Consider the following 22,526-nt stretch of genomic DNA (forward strand, 5'->3'; position numbering starts at 1 on the left):
GGCCTGGCACAGAAGCTGAACCAGGTGAGGGCAGTCAATCCTGGCACATGTGGAGGCAGCCAATTAGGAGCAATTTGGAACTGGTGTGCCAGAGTCACCCCCGTGCAGGTCCCAGTTCACACTGGGTGCCCGCTCCAGCCCCCCTTGCTCCAGCACTGCTCCCCTTGAGGGGAAAGGTGCCAGTGCTGAGAGGGGAAAGACCACACACTCAGAAGGGAGACAACCAGCTCGGACTTGATCTTCAGGACTTCTCCAGAAACTTGGGACCCAGCTTGTCCTAATGGGATAGTATTGGTCATTAATCAGAGAAGAAGCCCCGGCTCACGCCTGGCTCTAGCTCTAGCCCTAGCCCCTTCATCTCCAGCCCCACCATCTTCCAAGGTGATTGCTACCAGCACACCCTGGGGGAAGACGTGGCTCATACTCACTTCAGATCCAGCTCTTCACCAAAGTCACTGTGCTGATGCAGACTATGTAGGGACACTCCCACACAAAGATACCCCTTCAAGACCAGGATAGCTAACTGTTTTCCCTAATTTCACAGAATAAGAGAAAGCTAAGCAAAATGAGAAGACAGAGAAATTGGTAAAATGAAAGAACAAGGAAAAAACTGAAATTAGTGAATCAAAAATAATTTCAGAGTTTAAAGCATTAGCAATAAAATGCTAGCTGAACTAGGGAAAAGAGATGCGCACAGTGAATTTTAATGAGGAACTAGGAAAAAAAAACAACTGAAGAATATAAGAACTGAAATGGAAAACATAGTAAAAGGAATTAAAAGCAGACTAGGTGATACAGAAGAACACAAGTGATCTGGAAGATAGAATAATGGAAATCACCCAATGGGAACAGCAAAAAAAAAAAAAGGAAACCATAAATTTTAAAAACAGGACATTTTATTTTATTTTTTGATATAGAAGAATTTTATTTATTTTTTGGCTGAGTTATATTTTATTTTATTTTTAAAATTAATTAATTTATTTTAATTGGAGGCTAATTACTTTACAATATTATAGTGGTTTTTGTGATACATTGGCATGAATCAGCCATGGGTGTATGTGTGTTCCCCCTCCTGAACTCCCCTCCCACCTCCCTCCCCATCCCATCCCTCAGGGTCATCCCAGTGCACCAGCCCTGAGCACCCTGTCTCATGCACTGAACCTGGACTGGCGATCTATTTCACATATGATAATATACACGTTTCAATGCTATTCTCTCAAATCCCACCCTCGCCTTCTCCCATGGAGTCCAAAAGTCTGTTCTTTACATCTGTGTCTCTTTTGCTGTCTCATATATTGGGTCATCATTATCATCTTTCTAAATTCCATATATATGCATTAATATACAGTATTGGTGTTTTTCTTTCTGATGTACTTCACTCTGTATAATAGGCTCCAGTTTCATCCACCTCATTAGAACTGATTCAAATGTATTCTTTTTAACAGCCGAGTAATATTCCATTGTGTATATGTACCACAGCTTTCTTATCCATTCATCTACTGATGGACATCTAAGTTGCTTCCATGTCCTGGCTATTGTAAGCAGTGCTGCAATGAACATTGGGGTACATGTGTCTCTTTCAATTCTGGTTTCCTTGGTGTGTATGCCCAGCAGTGGGATTGCTGGGTCATATGACAGTTCTATTTCCAGTTTTTTAAGGAATCTCCACACTGTTCTCCATAGTGGCTCTACTAGTTTGCATTCCCACCAACAGTGTGAGAGGGTTCCCTTTTCTCCACACCCTCTCCAGCATTTATTGTTTGTAGACTTTTTGATAGCAGCCATTCTGACTGGCATGAGGTGGTATCTAATTGTGGTTTTGATTTGCATTTCTCTGATAATGAGCGATGTTGGGCTTCTTTTCATGTGTTTGTTAGCCATCTGTATGTCTTCTTTGGAGAAATGTCTGTTTAGTTCTTTGGCCCATTTTTTGATTGGGTCGTAACAACAGAACACTTTAAGGGACCTCTGTGACAACATCAAGGGTACCAACATTCACATTATAGGGGTCCCAGAAGAAGCAGAGAGAAAGGGGTCAAAATGTATTTGATGAAATTATGGGTGAAAACTTCTAAACCTGTGGAAGGAAACAGATACACAGGTATAGGAAGCACAGAAAGCACAAAGAATCCCAAATAATATGAACACAAGCAGACCCACACCAAGACACATAATAACTAAAATGGTAAAAGTTAAAGAGAATTCTAAGACCAGCAAGAGAAAAAACAAAGTTGTATGCGAAGGAATGCCCATAATGCTATCAGCTTACTTTTCTGCAGAAATTTTGCAGGCCAGAAGGGAGTTGTATGATATATTTAAAGTCCTAAACAGGAGAAATCTACAACCTAGGATACTCTACCTGTCAAGATTTTCATTCAGAACTGAAGAAGAGATTTAAAAAAACTCAGATAACCAAAAACTAAGAGTCCATCAATACTAAATGGACTAAATGGAATGGTAAAGGATCTTCTCTAAGTGGAAAAGAAAAAACTATAACAAGTAAGACTCTATAGGAAAGGGAAATCCCAGGAATAAAGGCAAATATGTAGCAAAGACTGCGGGTCAACCACTTAAATAAGCTAGTAAAAAGATTAAAAGACAAAAAAAAATAAAAGAAAAAAATTGTAAAATCAACTATAAATACAATAAACAGTGAAGGGGTAAATAGGAAGATGTAAAATACAGCATCAAAAACACAAAACATGGTGGGGGGAGTGAAAAATGTAGATCCTTTAGAATGTGTTTGAGCTGAAATGACTACCGGTTTAAAACAGGTAAATATATCTATGAACCCCATGGTATCACAAATCAAAAACTAGAAAGAAAGGATATCGCTAAAGAAAATTATTAAGCCACAAGAAAGAAACAAAAAGAACAGAAAATGACCAAACCAACCAGAAAACAAGTATAAAGTAACAAATGGGAATAAGTACATATTTATCAATAATTGCTTTAAATGGCAATGGACTAAATGCTTCAATCAAAAGACATAAAGTGGCTGACTCAATAAAAAGGCAAAAACCATCTGTATGGTTCTTCTTTGTCCCATTTCTTCCTATGTAATTGTGTAAGTTAGCTCCTCACATTTGCTAGGTAATGATTGGTAAATATAATTTCCTTACTACCTATTTCAAGAAATTTCCTAAAGTTTTCAAAGTTCATGTCCCTATGGTCTTTAAAATTTGTAACATATTTCTTTTCCAATAGATTGGATATATCCTTCAGCAACTGAGATGTAAATAGGCACCAAAAACAGACAACAAAAGTTAAAATAGATAAAGGAAATTGCATCAATTAAAAACCTTCAGGGCCTCAAAAGAAACAATTAACAGTGACATGGCAACCTACAGAATGAGAGGAAATACTTACAAATCGTGTACCTGGTAAAGGGTTAGTATGTAAAATATAAAGAATTCCTACAACTCTCAATAGCAAAAAATATCTTGATTGAGCCAACAGACTTGACATTTCTTCAAAGCAGATTTACAAATGGCTAACAAGCATATAAAAAGATGCACAATATCACAAATAATTAAAGAAATGCAAATCAAAACCACAGTGATAAATCAACTATATTCTAATAATTAAAATAAAAACCCAAGGAGCTATCATCTCACACCCATTAGGATAAGTACTACAAGAAAAGCGAAACAAAATAACGAGTGTTATTTGGATGTGGAGAAATCAGAACTCTGTATTGCTGGTAGGGATGTAAACTAGTACAGCCACCACAGTAAACAGCACAGCATTTCTTCAAAAAACTAAACATAGAACTACCACATATAATCCAGCTATCCCACTTCTGAGTATCTAACCAAAAGAATTAAAAGTGGGATCTGGAAGAGATATGTGTACACCCATGTTCATAAAAGCATTATTCACGATAGCCAAGCTGCTGATGCTGCTAAGTCACTTCAGTCGTGTCCGACTCTGTGTGACCCCGTAGGTGGCAGCCCACCAGGCTTCCCCATCCCTGGGATTCTCCAGGCAAGAGCACTGGAGTGGGTTGCCATTTTCTTCTCCAATGCATGAAAGTGAAAAGTGAAAGTGAAGTTGCTCAGTCGTGTCCGACGCTTAGCGACCCCATGGACTGCAGCCCACCAGGCTCTCCATCCATGGGATTTTACAGGCAAGAGATACAAGCAAATATTTATTGATGGATAAACAAAGGAAAGCATGTTATATACATATAATGGAATATTGCTGCTGCTACTGCTGCTAAGTCACTTCAGTCGTGTCCGACTCTGTGTGACCCCACAGACAGCAGCCCACCAGGCTTCCCCATCCCTGGGATTCTCCAGGCAAGAACACTGGAGTGGGTTGCCATTTTCTTCTCCAATGCATGAAAGTGAAAAGTGAAAGTGAAATTCAGCCTTAAAAATAAAATTCTGGCATAAGCTACAACATAGAGGAAACTTGGAGACAATAAGCTGAGTGAAATAAGCCAGTCAAAAAATAAATACTGTATGACTCCACTTACATGAGATATTCCAGGTGGTGCTAAAAGTGAAAGTGTTAGTTACTCAGTCCTGTCTGACTCTTTTGTGACCACATGGACTGCTGCCCACCAGACTCCTCTGTCAAATGGTAAAGAATCCACCTGCCAAAGTAGGAGACACAAAAGACGTGTATTTGATCCCTGAGTTGGGAAGATCCCCTGGAGGAGGAAATGGCAACTCACTCTAATATTCTTGCCTGGAAAATTCCATGGGCAGAGGAGCCTGGTGGGCTATATAGTCCATGGGGTCCCAAAAGAGTCAGACACTACGGAGCGACGGAATACACACACTGCTTAAATGAGACATTTTAAGCAGTCAAACTTTCAGAAACAGAGAGTAGACTAGTGGCTGTCAGAGGCTGAGAGCAGGAGGAAGTAAGGAGTTGTTTAATGGGTATAGAGTTTCAGTTTTGCACAGTGAAAAAGTTGTAGCGGTCTATTGGATAACAACATGAATATAGCTAATCCTGTTGAACTGTACACTTAAAAATGGTTAAGACAATACATTTGGATGTATGTTTTGTAATTTAAAAGATATTTTTTAAAAAAGGAAAAGAAAAATAGTGGTGCATTAAGGAGGGGGTTGGGAGAAGGTAGAAACACCCTGAGAGTCCTACAGCAGATCAAAGGGTTTACCGAAATGCAGGGTTAAGAGCACCAGTCTGGGCAGATCAGGTCTAGATCCAACTCCACAGCTTATGAGCAGAGCGACATTGTCGAGTTATTAAACTCCGAGACTCAGTTTCCTCATGTATAAAGTGGGGCAATACCAGCATTTATCTTCAGGGTTGTTAGGCAGCTTAAATTCACACACATAAAAGGATTAGGAGCTGTGCCTGCCATTGTAAGAATTTAATAGAGTTTAGATTTTATTCTTATTCCTTCAGATTGTCAACAATTTAAGGGAAGGCAAGCTGTAGCACTGGACAGATGGTTGTTCCAAGAATAAGTGTCTTCTATATATAACAAAAGTGTGGAAGAATGCTAAACATATCAACACCATTCCTGAAAGACTCAGTTGTAGCATAAGTGTAATTAACTCAAGTGATCTATTTGTAGTCTGATAAATTTAAAAGTTTATTAAGGAAGAAATGTTAAGATCAGAAAAGACTACTGTTGACATGATTTTATAAATTTATAAATACATAGAAATACATATTTATTTTTAAAACTTTTCAGAAAAAAGGAATGAGAAAGTGTTGATGGAGGAAAAACTTCCTTCTACTCTGTTAGGTTCTGTGATGGGTCTGAGGATTCAATTGACAAAAGACACGTTAACAACAGAAAAGCATTCGGATTTAATTTTGTGAGTGTACATGAGAGTATTCAGATGGAAAATGAAAACCCAAAGAAGCTCTTAGGCCCAAAAGCTTATATCCATTTTTACACAAAGAAGGATAAATTCCGGGGACGTGACAAGACACAGGAGCTCGGGCAGGGGGCGGTATATCATGGGATAGTGACTAGGAACTAAATGGAGGGAGCTAATGAAAGATTGGGGTAATGTTTTAAAATTTCTTTTCTCTTTATATATTGCACTTTAAATTTAACCTATGTTTTGCCTGCCAGCTGGAACTGGACCTCTTTTTTAGGCTGCCTCTGGTCTTAATTGTGGCCCACAGGCTTCTCTCTAGTTGTGGCGGGCAGGCTCCAGAGTGCGTGGGCTGTGTAGTCCCAAAAGGGGTTTAGTTGCCCTGTGACATGTGGGAATCTTAGCTTCCTGACCAGGCTTCACATCTGGAACCTGTATCCCCTACACTGTAAGGCAGACTCTTTTTTCTTGTTTTGCTGTGCTTGGTCTCCCCTGTGGTCTGTGTGAGCTTCTCATTGTGGTGGCTTCCCTTGTTAAGGAGAATGGGCTCTAGAGTACAGGCTCAGTAATTAACGGTGTTTTGGCTTACTTGCACCGCCGCATGTGGAATCTCCCCAGACCAGGCACTGAACTCATGTCTCCTGCGTTGGCAGGCAGATTCTTAGCCACTGGACCACCAGGGAAGTCCTTGGGATTATATTAGATGGTCTGTTTGGACAGGAAATTTCAGCATCAATTTCCAATCTCTGGTAATAATGTTCTTCTCTTCCTTTCACAGGGATGGCACCGTTCTTTGGGGAAATTTCGTGTTCTGCTTTTAGGTAGAATCAGACAGTCACAGAGCCCTTCCTATATCTGCTGTTTCTCTAGTGCCTTCAACTTAAAATAACCTGCCGAAGCAGCATGTTTTGGAAAGTCATGCTCTGAACCTTTCGGAAGAAAAGTGGGTGATACAGTATCAGTATCAAACTCTATTACATTTAATGGAACAGTTTGGTACTGCCAGAAGAATAGACAGATTAACTCAGTAGTTAATCTGTATGGAAGTCTCTTCCCTCCCGCCTCCCCACCACCACCACCACCTCTTTCCCAAGCAGGTTCCCGAATAGTGTACAGTATGAGAACTTTAAAGATGGTAAAGGTAACTTTTCAAAACAGGAGGGAAAGGGACTAGTCACTGAATGATTATGGAGCAAGTGGGTAATATTTTGGAAAGAATACACAAACTTCTGTATGATTATCAGCTAAAATAAACTTCAGCTGGGTTGAAGACTTTAGGGTGAAATTATGAAAGCACATGACACCTAGAAGGGGTGCTTATATGATCTTGGAAAGGAAGTTTTCTTTCTTTTTTATTTTTAACTAGAAAATAAGTACTTTACAATATTGTGATGGTTTCTGCCATATATAACATGAATCAGCCATAGGTAATACATATGCCCCCTCCCTCTTGAACCTCCCACCCACCTCCCTCCCCATCCCACCCCTCTAGGTTGTCACAAGCCCTGGCTTTGGGTTCCCGGCATCATACAGTGAAAGTTTTCTTTCTGAGAAAGCAAAATTTTTTTTAAAAAAATCAACATATTTAGTCTGGGTAAAAATTAACTCTGGAAGGAACACTGTATACACACATAATGGAAACTGGGCAATTTTGATCTGTAATTAAATTTCAAAAAATTCACTCTGAACAAAATAATAAATGTATTTGTGTAGAAGGATGTTAACTGACATAGTACCCATAATAGTAAAACTTGCCAAACATCCTAAATGTTCCATAATAGGGGAATATTTTAAATAAATTGTTGGTTCCCTGTTTTATACCCATCCTGGACAAATCAAGAAGTGGCAATAAAACTACATTTAGATATATAACCATAAAAAACAACAATGAAAAAAGTTTAAGTGATTGTTCTGGACAGTGAGAATTAGCAATAAGCGAGCTATTTTTTGGTAATTTTATGCCTTTCAATAATGACTTTTAACTGATATACATCTCTTCAGTTCAGTTCAGTCGCTCAGTCATATCCAACTCTTTGCAACCCCATGAACTGCAGCACTCCAGGCTTTCCTATCCATCACCAACTCCTGGAGTTTATCCAAACTCATGTCTATTGAGTCGGTGAGGCCATCCAACCATCTCATCCTCTGTCGTCCCCTTCTCCGCCTGCCTTCAATCTTCCCCAACATCAGGGTCTTTTCAAATGAGTCAGCTCTTCGCATCAGGTGGCCAAAATATTGGAGTTTCAGCTTCAACATCAGTCCTTCCAATGGACACCCAGGACTGATTTCCTTTAGGATGGACTGGTTGTATCCAAGGGACTCTCAAGAGTCTTCTCCAACACCACAGTTCAAAAGCATCAATTCTTCGGCACTCAGCTTTCTTTATGGTCCAAATCTCACATCCATACATGACTACTTGAAAAACCATAGCCTGGACTAGACAGACATTGGTTGATAAGCAATGTCTCTGCTTTTTAATATGCTGTCTAGCTGATCATGACTTTCCTTCCAAAGAGAAAGCGTCTTTCAATTTCATGGCTGCCATCACCATCTGCAGTGATTTTGGAGCCCCCCAAAATAAAGTCTGTTTCCCCATCTATTTGTCGTAAGGTGATGGGACCAGATGCCATGATCTTAGTTTTCTGAATGTTGAGCTTTAAGCCAACTTTTTCACTCTCCTCTTTCACTTTCATCAAGAGGCTTTTTAGTTCCTCTTCACTTTCTGCCATATGGGTGGTGTCATCTGCCTATCTGAGGTTATTGATGTTTCTCCTGGCAGTCTTGATTCCAGCTTGTGCATCCTCCAGCCCAGCGTTTCTCATGATGTACTTTGCATATAAGTTAAATAAGCAGGGTGACAATATACAGCCTTGACATACTCCTTTTCCTATTTGGAAACAGTCTGTTGTTCCAAGTCCATCTCTTACTTTCCTACAAAAAAATTAAGACTAATAAAATTATCTAAACAGCAGGATTCTAACTTTTAAAAATCACCATAATATAAAGGGATAAAAAAGAAATATTCAAGTGTCAGATGTGGTTTTCACTAGGTAGTAAATTATAAGAGGCTTCTAAGGTGGCACTAGTGGTAGAGAACCCACCCGCCAATGCAGGAGAGTTAAGAGATATGGGTTCAATTCCTGGGTTGGGAAGATCCCTGGAGGAGGGCATGGCAGCCCACTCCAGTATTCTTGCTTGGAGAATCCTGTGGACAGAGGAGTCTGGCAGGCTACAGTCCATGGGGTTGTAAAGAGTTGGACACAACTGAAGTGACTTAGCATGCAAGCACATGCAAATTATAGGTGATTTTTTTTCTTAGCACTTCTCTGTATTTCTTTTTAGTTTTCATTTTCACCATTACACGTTTTTAAACTGAAGTACAGTTAATATACAGTGTTGTGTTAGTTTCTGCTGTAAAGGAAAGTGGTTCAGTTATATATACATTCTTTTACATTTTATTTTCCATTATGGTTTATCACACAACATCAAATATAGTTCCCTATACTATATCGCAGGACCATGTTGTTTATCCAGTCTGTATATAATAGTTTGCATCTGCGAATCCCAAACTCCTAATGCTTTCTTTCCCCATCCCCAAACCTTCTTGGCAACTAGGAATCTGTTTATATCTGTGGGTCTATTTCTGTTTCATAGTTGAGTTCATTTATGTCATATTTTAGATTCTACATTTAAGTGATTTCATTTGTCTTTCTCTGTCTGACTTAGTCACCTAACATGATAATCTCTAGGTCCATCCATGTAGCTGCAAATGGTATTATTTCATTATTTTTGTGTCTGAGTAGTGTTTCATTGTATGCATGTATTACATTTTCTTTATCCACTCATCTGTCGATGGACATTTAGGTTGTTTCTGTTTGTCTTGGCTATTGTGAATAGTGCTGTTATGAACATAAGGGTGCATGCGTCTTTTTTGAGTTATAGTTTTGTCTGGATATATGCCCAAGAATGGAGCAAGAACTGGCAAACCAGTCCAATGTTCTTGCCTGGAGAATTTCATGGACAGAGGAGCCTGGTGGGCTACAGTCCATGCGGTCATAAAGAGTCAGACATGGCTGAGCGACTAACATACACAACACACATGCCCAAGAATTAGCTTGCTGGGTCATATGGCAACTCTATTTTTAATTTTTCTGAGGAACCTCTATACTCTTTTCCATACTGGCTACACCAACTTACATTCCCACCAACAGTGTAAGAGGGTCCATTTTCTCCACAATCTCTCCAGTATTTGTTATTTGTAAATTTCTAACAGTGGCCATTTTGACTGGTGTGAGGTGGTAACTCACTGTAGCTTTGATTTGCTTTCTGTAATAATAGTGACATTGAGCATCTTTCCATGTGTCTGTTGGCCATCTTCATGTGTTTATATGTCTTCTCTGGAGAAATGTCTATTTAGGTCTCCTACCCATTTTTTGATTGGGTTGTTTTTGTTGTGGTTCCTGTTGAATTGTATGAGCTTTTTGTATATTTTTGGATGAATAATTGGAATATTAAATAATAATATTTATTTACATTATCATTATTAGAATTATATATTAACATTAACAACCAATATATTAAGTACTATAAAGAATTATAAACAATTGATATTAATAGAATTAATATTAATAATCATTTATTTAATGATATTAAGTAAATATTTGGATATTTCTTACCATTTTGAAGTTCTCATCATGTAAGTCTTTTACTTCCTTGCTCAGGTTTATTCCTAAGTACTTTATTTTATTTTATTGGATATGATTTTATGGTTTTGGAAATTAAGCCCTTGCTGTTGGCATCATTTACAAGTAATTTCTCCCATTCTGTAGGTTGTCTTTTCATTTTGTGTATGGTTTCCTTGCTATGCAAAAGCTTATAAGTTTGACTAGGTCCCATTTGTTTATTTTTGGTTTTATTTCAATTGCCTTGGGAGACTGATCTAAGAAAACATTGGTATGATTTCTTTAACATTCTCACTGTAAGAGATTGACTTGCCTGTGTTCTTTTCTAGGAGTTTTAGGGTGTCATGTGTCTTTAAGCCATTTTGAGCTTATTTTTCTGTGCAGTGTAAGGGTGTGTTCATTGATTTGCATGCAAGCTGTCCAACTTTCCCAACACCACTTGCTCAAGAGACTATCTTTCCTCCACTGTATACTCTTGTGTCCTCTGTTGAAGATTAATTGACCATAGGGGTGTGGGGTTTATATCTCAGCTCTTTATTCGGTTCCACTGAGCCACACGTCTGTCTTCATGCCAGTACTACACTTTTCTGAATACTGTAGCTTTGTAGTATTGGCTGCAGTCTTGGAGGGTTAGGCCTCCTGCTTTGTTCCTTTTCTTCAGGATTGCTTTAGCAATTCTGGGTCTTTTATATTTTTATATATTTATAAAATATATAAATCTGGGGATTATTTGTTCTAGTTCCATGAAAAAATGTTATGGATAATTTGATAGGAATCACATTAAATCTTCAGATTGCTTTGGGTAATATTGCCATTTTAACAATATTAATTCTTCCAATCTGAGCACTGTTATATTTCCATTTCTTTGAATCATCTTCAATTTCCTTTATTACCATTTAAAGTTTTCAGCATGTAAGTCTTTTACCTCCTTGTTCAGTTTTATTCCTAAGTATTTTTTTTTAAGATGTGATTTTATAAGGAATTATTTTTTACCTTCCCTTTTTGACATTTCATTGTTAGTGTAAAGAAATGAAACTGGTTTCTGTATGTTAATCTTATATCTTGCTATTTTGCTGAAATCATTTATCAGTTCTAGTAGCTTTTGTGTGGAGTTTTTCGGATTTTCTATATACAGTATTATGTCATCTGTGTTAATAACAATTTAACCTCTTCCCTTCCAATTTGGATACATTTTGTTTCTTTTTGTCTGATTGATGTAGGTAGGACTTCCAGTACTATGTTGAATAGAAGTGATGAGAGCGGGCAGCTTTGTCTTGTTCCAGATTTCAGTAAGAAGCCTTTCAGCTTTTCACTGTTGAGTTTTATACTGGCTGTGGGTTTGTCATAAGTAGCTTTTATTATGTTGAGATATGTTCCCTCTATACCCACTTTGGTAAGAGTTTTTAGCATGAATGGATGTTGAATTTTGTCAAATACTCTTTCTGCATCTATTAAGACCATCATGTGGTTTTGGTCTTTTCTCTTGTTGATGTGGTGTATCACATTGATCTGTGTATGTTGAACCATCCTTGTGACCCTGAAGTGAATTCAACTTGGTCATGGTATATGATTTTTTACATATTTTAAAATTCAGTTTGCTAATATTTTGTTAAGAACTTTCATATCCATATTTATGAAAGATATTGGCCTGTAATTTTCTTTTTTGGTAGTGTCTTTGCCTGGTTTTGGTATCAGGGTGATGGTGGCTTCATAGAATGCCTTTGGGAATGTTCCCTCCTTTTCAATCTTTTGGAAGAGTTTGATAAGGATCAGTAAAAGTTCCTTTTTGTATGTTTGGTAGAACTTGGTTGTGAAGCCATCTGGCCCTGGACTTTTATACATATTTATAGATATGTATTTATTACCAGTTTAAACCTTTTTTCCAGTGGATTCTTTCTTTCTTCTTTGTTCCTTTCTTTTTGTTTTTCCTTTTGTGGTTTAATGATTTCCTTTTCTGTTATGCTTATGTTCTCTTCTTTTCAGTTTTTGTGAATCTGTTGTATGTTTTTGATTTTCACTTTTCAAGTATTGTTAACCCCTTCCTATATCTACTTGCTATGGACTGAAATTCATATATGTTCAAACACATTATAGAAGAAAAAAATCTACATTTTCTTACTCTCCTCCACATTTTGTGATTTTTGATGTCCTCTTTTACATCTTCATGTTTATCCTTTTGCTGTTTGTTATGGTTATCATTGTCTCAAAAACCTTTTTTTCGATTTTTAAAAATATGTGCAATGGCTTACTAAGTGATTCACTTCCTAATTGTGATTTTCTGTTTCCTATAGAATCTTGTTTAATCACTTAAAGAGACCTTTCAATATTTATTTTAGGATATGTTTAGTATTGCTGTATTCTTTCAGATTTTGCCTGTCTGAGAAACTCTTTTTCTCTCCTTCTATTCTAAATTGTAATCTTGCTGAGTAGAGTAAGCTAGGTTGCAGATTTTCCCCTTTCAAGACTTTGAATATATCTTTACATTCCCTTCTGGACTACAATATTTCTGTAAAGAAATCAGAGATAGCCTTATGGGGATTCACTTGTAATTAAGTCTTTGTTTTTCTCTTGCTACCCTAAGATTCCTCTTTTTTTTAAAATAATTATTTATTTTTGTCTGTGCTGAGTCTTCATTGCTGCATATAAGCTTTCTCTGGTTGTGGCGAATGGGGGCTACTCTCTTTGAGTGTGCAGGTTTCTCACTGCAGTGGCGTCTCCTGTTGTGGAGCACAGGCTCTAGGGCAACATGTGGGTTCAGTAGGTGTAGCTCATGGCCTCGAGACCATAGGCTCAGCAGTTGTGGCACACAGGCTTAGTTGCCCCATGACATATGGAATCCTCCCAGACCAGGAATCAAATCTGTGTCCCCTGCATTGGCAGGCAGATTCTTAACCACTGGACCACCAAGGAAGTTTGATAATCTTCTCTTTACTTTTGCCATTTTAATTATATGTTTTGGTGTAGTTCAGTTTGGGTTCATCTTATTTGGGACCCTCTGTGCTTCCTGTATATGGATATATTTCCTTCTTTAGGAGTAGGATGTTTTCAGCTATAATTTCTTCAGATACATTTTTGGTCTCCGTTTCTCTTTCTTCTCCTTCTGGAATTCCTATTATGTATAGTTTGGCATGCTTTATGGTACCCCATATGTCTCTTTTATTGCTGTAATTTTTGTTTTTTGGCTTTTTGTCTGCTGTTCTAATTGGGTGATTTCTATTATTTTGTCTTCCAGGTCACATATTCATTCTTCCACATTAATCAATCTGCTATTCATTGCCTATAGCTCACCTTTTGTCTCAGCAAATGAGTTTTCTAATTTTTCTTGGCTCATCTTTATAGCTTCTAGTGCCTTTTTACAATAATCTGCATTCCTATTGATAGTCTTTCTTAATTCCTTCAATATTTTTATTAGCTCCTTTTTGAACTCAGAGTCTTTGAAGACTTACTTTGAAGTCAGAGTAAAGAAGTCTGTTTCACTTTTGTCCTTTCAGGAGAGTTCTCTTGATCTTTTAACTGGAAGTAGTTCCTATGCTTCTTCATTTTACTCATATTTCTCTTGCTCTGTGAGTTAAGGAGAAATAATTATTTACTATAGTCTTGGAGGGCTATTTTTATATACGAGGATCCAATTTTACCCTGCATGGGTTTAGTATTTTTGATATGAGGGCTGTTTTAGTATGTATGCCTGTCATCTCTTTCCTCAGTGTGTCCTGGCCATTATCCCCTAATAAGAGGGAGTGACTGGCGTTGGGTGACCAGCAACTAACTGGTCCTCCTTTTTTCTCAGTGGTGTCACAGCCCTGTCACAGGTATGGTCTGCTCCCTAGCTGTTGCAGTTGAAGACTCCAAATCCATTTCTGAGCTGTGTTTCTGAGCTGAGGTTCCATGTAAGTGGGATTGGAGCCTGCCAGCCATTGTGTAGGCTCACAAAGTACTCTGTTGTGAGCACTGCCCTTGGCCCCACACCTCAATTGTAAGAATAATGACAATCAGTTTTGGTATCCCTCAGGCATTTTTTCCACCAGAACTGATCCACTGAAGTCAGGTCCCAGGATTGCCATGCGCATGCATCTAGACACCCCAGGGGAGCTAAGGAGGAAGTGCAGACCTTGGCCCAGCCCAGCCCCCAGTGTATGTGCCCGCAAAGTTCACAGTTGCTAAGGCCAGACCTATCCCAGCTGCAGAAGCACTCATGTCCACTTGGATATCCCACAGACTCTGAGTTTACAAAGCTCGTAGCAGAGACCATAAATCTATGGTTTGTGCAGCTACAGGGAGACATTTCAGCCCTGCGCACTAAGTCATGCAGGCCCCGGGGTTTCCTATGATTTCAGCCCCACTCTGTGTGTGGTCAACCCACTGATACCTGTTCCTAGAGCCTCCAAGGTGGTGACTGGCACAGGATCCTCAGAGGTGGCAGCAGGTGTGTGGGGAAAGAGGCTATGGTGGCAGTTCCTGCCTCCTTTGTGTTCCCATTAGGAATGGGGGCTTCTCTGGTGTCTCAGATGGTAAAGAATCTGCCTGCAATGCAGGAGACCTAGGTGTAACCCCTGGGTTGGGAAGATCCCCTGGAGGAGGGAATGGCAACCCATTCCATTTCCTTTTTTCTCTTTCATCCTACTCAGTTACATGGAGATTTCTCTTATCTGTTCAGGTGTCAGAGGCTTTCTCACAGTGATCAGTTGGCATTCTGTGAGAACTGTTCTGTATGTAGATGTACTTTTGATGTACTTGTGGTAGGGGGGTGAGCTCCACATCCCTGTACTCCACCCCCTTGATTGCAGACACCCTTTTTTTGTATTTCTGAATTTTCAATAAGGAATATAAAGTTCCTTTATAATCATAAAACTAATTGATTGGTTGGTACAAGTTAATTGTGGTTTCAGACTGTGAACTTTAAATCATTGTAACTAGGCTCAAACACATTTTTATTAGTCAAAATAAGAACCATTACACAATCAACACATTTTTGCCAATGAGAAATAAGTTTGTTTATTCCGATAGTGTAAAAATCCATGCCTCGGGATTTGACAAACTCTTGGAAAACATTTTCTGTCTCCTGCTGGTTGTGGAATGATTTTCCATGCAAGAAGTTGTTGAGATGCTTGAAGAAGTAGTAGTCAGTTGGTGAGAGGTCAGGTGAATGTGGTGGGCGAGGCCCAATTCATTCAACTTTTGAAGTGTTGGCCGTGTGACATGTGGTCAGGCATTGCTGTGGAGAAGAACTGGGCCCTTTCTGTTGACTGCTGCAGGGGCTGCAGTTTTCGGGGCATCTCATCGGTTTGCTGAGCATACTTCTCAGATGTAATGGTTTCGTTGGGATTCAGAAGTAGTGGGTCAGACTGGCAGTAGAGCACCAGACAGTGACCATGACCTTTTTTGGTGCAAGTTTGGCTTTGGGAAGTGCTTTGGGGCTTCTTCTTGGTCCAGCCTCTGAGCTGGTCATCGCTGGTTGTTGTGTACAATCCACTTTTCATTGCATGTCACAATCCAATTGAGAAAAGGTTTGTTGTACAGAATAAGAGATGACAACTCTTTAAAACAATGATTTTTTTTTATTTTCAGTCAACTCATGAGTCACCCACTTATGGAGGTCTTTCACCTTTCCAATTTGCTTCAAACATTGAATGACTGTAGAGTGGTCGATGTTGAGCTCTTTAGCAACTTCTCTTGTAGTTGTAAGAGGATAAGCTTCAAAGATGGCTCTCAATTGGTCATTGTCACCTTCTGATGCCCAGCCACTAGGCTCATCTTCAAGGCTCTCATCTCCTTTGTAAAATTTCTTGAAGCACCACTGCACTATATGTTGGTTAGCAGTTTCTGGGTCAAAAATGTTGTTGATATTGTGAGTTGTCTTTGCTGCTTTACCACCCATTTTGAACTTGAATAAAAAAATCTCTTGAGTTTGCTTTTTGTCTAACATCATTTTTATAGTATAAAATAAATACAGACAGCAAGTAGTAAGTCATTAGCAAAACAAAAAATAAAGTGAGAAATGTGCATTAAAATGATGTATAACATAACCAGATTTATTTAAGAATGTATTTCAATATCAGAGGGCAAATTTCAACAATGCAAAACTGCAATTCCTTTTGCACCAATCTAACAAAAACAAAACATGCTACTAATGTTGTTATAAAGAAACAGAATAGCATTTTTTCTATGTAAATATTATGAACTTTATTATCTTACATATAATCTGATATGTATCCATCCATTTTCTTGCCTCCCCGAGAAGATATTTCAGGCACTGTAACTATGTCTTTCTTGATCTTTGTTAAATAGAATACAATGGACTCCCACAAATAAGTGAACAATCAAGTAATCGTATGCTATTGGTCTAGATGTCAGTTCTGATAGGAAGTTTTTTGGGTTACTGCTCACTCAACCAAGTAGTAAATGAGATTTCCAAGAGTTCACTTAAATTATAAGTTTACATAATCTAGGCTTTTTATGTTTTTTTAAAAATATTATATCACAAAAATTATTTTGATGTATTTACACTCAAGATAATATGCAACAGATTTCTCCCCTGATAGGAGTGTGTGTCTGTGTCTGTGTGTGTGTGTGTGTGTGTGTGTTAATCACTTAGTCGTGTCTGACTCTGTGATCCCATGGACTGTAGCCCATCAGGCTCCTCTGTCCATGGAATTCTCCAGACAAGAATACTGGAGTTGATTGCCATGTCCTCCTCCAGGGGAACTTCCTGACTCAGGGATTGAACCCAGGTGTCCTACATTGAAGGAAGGTTCTTTACCATCTGAGCCACCAGGGAAGACATATGGGAAAGACTGCTTAACAGTCAGCCAAGTGCTAGGACTGCCCACGTTTCAATTCAATGCCAGAAACACATAGGTGGACAAGGATTTAACAACTTTTTATGGTCTGTCTCAACACACACTTACTTAAGCTATGGTCAGTTCAGTTCAGTTGCTCAGTCGTGTCTGACTCTTAGTGACCCCATGGACTGCAGCACACCAGGCTTCCCTTGTCCATCGCCAACTCCCAGAGTTTACTCAAACTCATGTCCATTAAGTTGGTGATGCCATCCAATCATCTCATCCTCTGTCATCCCCTTCTCCTCCCTCCTTCAATCTTTCCCAGAATCAGGGTCTTTTCCAAGGAGTCAGTTCTTCGCATCACATGGCCAAAGTATTGGAGTTTCAGCTTCAGCATCAGTCCTTCCAGTGAATATTCAGTACTGATTTCCTTTAGGATTGATGGGTTGTATCTCCTTGCAGTCCAAGGGACTCTCAAGAGTCTTCTCCAACACCACAGTTCAAAAGCATCAATTCTTTGGCACTCAGCTTTCTTTATAGTCCAACTCTCACATCCATACATGACTACTGAAAAAAACCATAGCCTTGACTAGACGGACCTTTGTTGACCAAGTAACATCTCTGCTTTTTAATATGCTGTCTAGGTTGGTCATAGCTTTTCTTCCAAGGAGTAAGCATCTTTTAATTTCATGGCTGCAGTCACCATCTGCAATGATTTTGGAGCACCCCAAAATAAAGTATGATACTGTTTCCATTATTTCCCCATCTATTTGCCATGAAGTGATGGGGCCAGATGCCACAATCTTAGTTTTCTGAATGTTTAGTTTTAAGCCAACTTTTTACTCCCCTCTTTCACTTTCATCAAGGGCCTCTTTAGTTCTTCTTCACTTTCTGCCATTAGGGTGGTGTTATCTGCATATCTGAGGTTATTAATATTTCTCCCAACCATCTTGATTCCAGTTTGTGCTTCTTCCAGTCCAGCATTTCTCATGATGTACTCTGCATAGAAGTTAAATAAGCAGAATGACAATATACAGCCTTGATGTAGTCCTTTCCCTATTTGGAGCCAGTCTGTTGTTCCATGTCCAGTTCTAACTGTTGCTTCTTGACCTGCATACAGATTTCTTAGGAGGCAGATCAGGTGGTCTGATATTTCCATCTCTCTAAGAATTTTCCATAGTTATTTGTGATCCACACAGTGAAAGGCTTTGGCATAGTCAATAAAGCAGAAATAGATGTTTTTCTGGAACTCTCTCACTTTTTTGGTGATCCAACGGGTGTTGGCAATTTGATCGCTGGTTCCTCTGCCTTTTCTAAGTCCAGCTTGAACATCTGGAAGTTCAAAGTTCACATACTCTTGAAGCCTGGCTTGGAGAATTTTTGCATTACTTTGCTAGCCTGTGAGATGAGTGCAATTGTGTGGTAGTTTGAGCATTCTTTGGCATTGCCTTTCTTTGGGATTGGAATGAAAACTGACCTTTTCCAGTCCTGTGGCCACTGCTGAGTTTTCCAAATTTGCTGGCATATTGAATGTAGCACTTTCATAGCATCGTCTTTTAGGATTTGAAACAGCTCAACTGGAATTCCATCACTTCCACTAGTTTTGTTTGAAGCTAGTCAATCAGAGCCCTCCAAATTGACTAGTGGCTGGGTATTAAATAAAAGAGGTAGCCAAGGCTTACAAACATACGATATAACGTGTGATGCAGGTTTGATCCCTTAATCAACAAGATCTTCTGGAGTAGGAAATGGCAACTGACTCTAGTGTTGCCTGGAAAATCCCATGGACAGAGGAGCGTGGTGGGCTACAGCCTATGGGATTGCAAAGAGTTGGACACTACTGCATGACTGAGTAGGCACACACGCTACCCCCACCCTCAAAAAAAGAAAAAAACAAATCAACAAAACCAAACAATCTGAAAATACTTGAGGCTCGCATAACCTAAACTCACAATTCTAGGAAATCATCAACTCTCCAGAATTATGAGTTTTCCATTGTTCCTTCTGCCTACATCCCTATTCCTTCCTGGACCTGGGCAGTTGGGTCGGGCAGTTGGCTATTTTTGACATGATTTCCCTTTCAAGGATGCCTTTTAACTTAGGTTTGGTCATGGGACCAAAGCCTGGCCATCTGTATATTCATTCCAGCCCACTGACCACAGAGGAGAGTCCATGTGAACCAAGCTGAAACAGAGGCCTGATCAATGGAGATTTTTCCGGGAGTTACTAGGAAACAGAGAAGCTCTCTTTTGATTGTTAATTGCCAGGTACAAGAGCAATATGTGCTTGGAGGTTTTGAGCATCAGTATGGGGAAGAAGGTCCATTAGAGGATAAAACTGACTTAGAGAAAAACAGAGCTGAGAGCTGGAAAGAGGGAGAGGCAAAGAACAGAGGCAAATAGAGAGACCGACAGTGTTGATGACATTGGATGTGACATGAGCAGAAGGAAACCTTGACCAGGTTAAGCCATTGATATTTTAGAGTTGCTATAGCAGTTAGCACACCCTGATGAACACACCCGAAAATGTGTAAAGTAGTATGTATCTCCCTTCCCAGTGGTTTTACTTATTTGGCTGAGCCAGGTCTTAGTTGTAGCATGCAGGATCTTCTAGCTTCGTTGCAGCACATGGGATCTTTAGTTACAGCACGCGAACTCTTAGCTGTGGCATGTGGATTCTAGTTGCCTGACCCAGGATTGAACCCAGGCCCCTGCATTGGGAGTGTGGAATCTCAGCCACTGGACCGCCACGGAAGTACCCTCCAGTGGTTTTAGAACACTGGATCTTCTACCCACTCTTTCCACTTTAGAGAGTGATTAAGGGCATATGTTTTTAGAGGAAGTTTAATATGTTAAATAAAAACCCCAAACTAGTAGTTACTACAAAATATAGTTTAATTTCACTCTTCATTATTTCCCACAAAATTTAAAAAATACCAACATACAGACAAGAGCAAGTGAAACAGAAAAGACCTTAAAAGTTGTATAAAAGACAGACCTAAACTCAATATTGTATGAGCAGTGACACACACACACACACCAAATACTCTGAAATGAATTCAGAAAGCATGTCCCCAGTTGGATGAGTTTCACATCTGGAATGATCCTAAACAAAAATTCTTATTTTATGTGGAAAGGATCTTCCCAGACTTCTCTCAAGAAAGCATTCCTTATTAAACAGAGGCAGACTTATTCTAGGCACAAAAGTTCTAAATGCCTCTCCTAGGCCTCATGGAACTTAGAAAAATCAATGAAAACAAAGCCTTATAGGGATGAGAAAGTGACACCTAGTGGCCACCCAGCAGGTTTTCTTTATGGCTTCTGATAATTCTTCCAATGAGATGTCAGCCCTGCTCGTGCCCACAATATTATGTTGGGCAAACCTGAGTCTCTAATTCCAGAGCCCAGCAATGACCTACCTGAGTGACAGATTCCTCTTTAGAACAGGATCTGAAACTGGACCCATTAAACATGGGCTGATACCTAGAGACTGGCTATTTTATATACTTGTGCCCTAGACTCTATGGAGATTTCTCATTATGACATCCAATGAACACAGCCTCTTCCCATTGTGACACTGTAATTACATACTTCCCTTTATTTCTGTTTAGTTACCAAAAGTCTGTTCTGTATCTTCCTGTTTGTGTTTATCAGTGATTTCCAAATTTAGTGACTACTACAGTGTATACCTCAAGTTTTATTTGATTTCAGGTTAATGAATGTTTAATACTTCTAAGTTTACTAATTTCAAAAAAGTTTTAAATTTGATACATTGATAAAGGTTCACAGTTATTTACATTGAACTGAGGATCAATAAATGTTCTTTATAGCAGTTAGAGGTAAACACCATACTTAATAGTATAAATTTTGATCTATTTAAATAATATCCACTTAATAAAATGTCCAAGAGCAGGGCTGAAGAATGAAAATATAATGTGTATCACATGTGTAATTTAAAACTTTCTAGTAGTCACATTAGAAAAGTAAGAAAATAAAATTAATTTTAATGTTTAATTTGGTATATCCAAAATATTATTTGAACATGTAATCAATATAAAGTTGTTATGTGATATTTTATATTCCTTTTTTTTATACTAAGTCTTTGAAATCTGGTATATGGCACCCCACTCCAGTACTCTTGCCTGGAAAATCCCATGGACAGAGGAGCCTGGTAGGCTGCAGTCCATGGGGTCGTGAAGAGTCGGACATGACTGAATGACTTCACTTTGACTTTTCACTTTCATGCATTGGAGAAGGCAATGGCAACCCACTCCAGTATTCTTGCCTAGAGAATCCCAGGGATGGGGGAGCCTGCTGGGCTTCCGTCGATGGGGTCACACAGAGTCGGACACGACTGAAGCGACTTAGCAGCAGCAGCAGCAGCGCACATTTTATATTCACAGCACATTTCAGTATATACGAGTCACGTTTCCAGTTTTCAGTAGCCACATGTGGCCAGTGGCTATCATACTGAACTGAATATTTCTAGCATCTGATTATGGGTTCGAGTCCTATGGGTGAGAATCATTACTCCACAGGAAGTAAATGGAGAGATCAAACCTCTGTTTACAAATAAGGAAACTGAAGTACAGAGAGTTAAAATGGCTTTCTTGAGGTCACACAGAGAAATTTAGTTTAGCAGGCTCTTCCAATCCAGGCATGCCTCCCAGGTAGGTAATTCTTAGAATTAAAAAAATAAATAAATAAGATAGTATTCTTTTTAGGATATTTGATTAAATTGGTAGATATTTTCACCAACATGTAAGAAATTAATTGGTTCAAGTAAAATGAAACAGTATAATGTAAAGCATAAAAAATGTCACTCTTAACAGCAATCAAATGTAAATAGAATGCATGAAGAAAGCACTGAACTTAGAGCTACAGTATCATACAATGCTTGGAGTGAATTCTGGGGGCAGAGCAAGAAGATAAACATCAGAGTGGGTTACTAAAGGATCAAAGCATTCAGTTCAAAGCAATTCAATTACTATCCACCCATAAGTCTATGGAATAACCTCTCCTCTTACAAAGAGAGAGAACTGCTACTGTGTAAGCAGGAATGACCAGCTTCGAGAAAGTCTACCTCTCAGATCCCTGGATCATGAGGATTGCCCCCACCTCCTTGGGAGGTCAAGGGGCCACAGTGACCTATCCTGCTACACTGGCTTAGGCTGACTCTGGAGATTTAGCACAATCTGCAGTGGTCCAGACTCCTGAAATGTTACCTCTGTAGGCAGACCTCTCTATTTGACTTAG

General features: G+C 39.0%; 1 protein-coding gene across 1 annotated transcript in view; it reads right to left on the reverse strand.

Annotated features, from left to right (window-relative positions):
- Positions 1–16,367, reverse strand: part of SMCO2 (single-pass membrane protein with coiled-coil domains 2) — an 87,167-nt gene extending 70,800 nt beyond the window's left edge. Inside the window, exon 1 of the mRNA XM_052640610.1 lies at positions 16,078–16,367. Coding sequence (XP_052496570.1) covers positions 16,078–16,367 — 290 coding nt within the window. The remainder of the gene's footprint in view (positions 1–16,077) is intronic.
- Positions 16,368–22,526: the final 6,159 nt, after the last annotated feature.

Source organism: Budorcas taxicolor, chromosome 5 (assembly GCF_023091745.1).
Source record: "Budorcas taxicolor isolate Tak-1 chromosome 5, Takin1.1, whole genome shotgun sequence".
Taxonomy (NCBI): Eukaryota; Metazoa; Chordata; class Mammalia; order Artiodactyla; family Bovidae; genus Budorcas; species Budorcas taxicolor.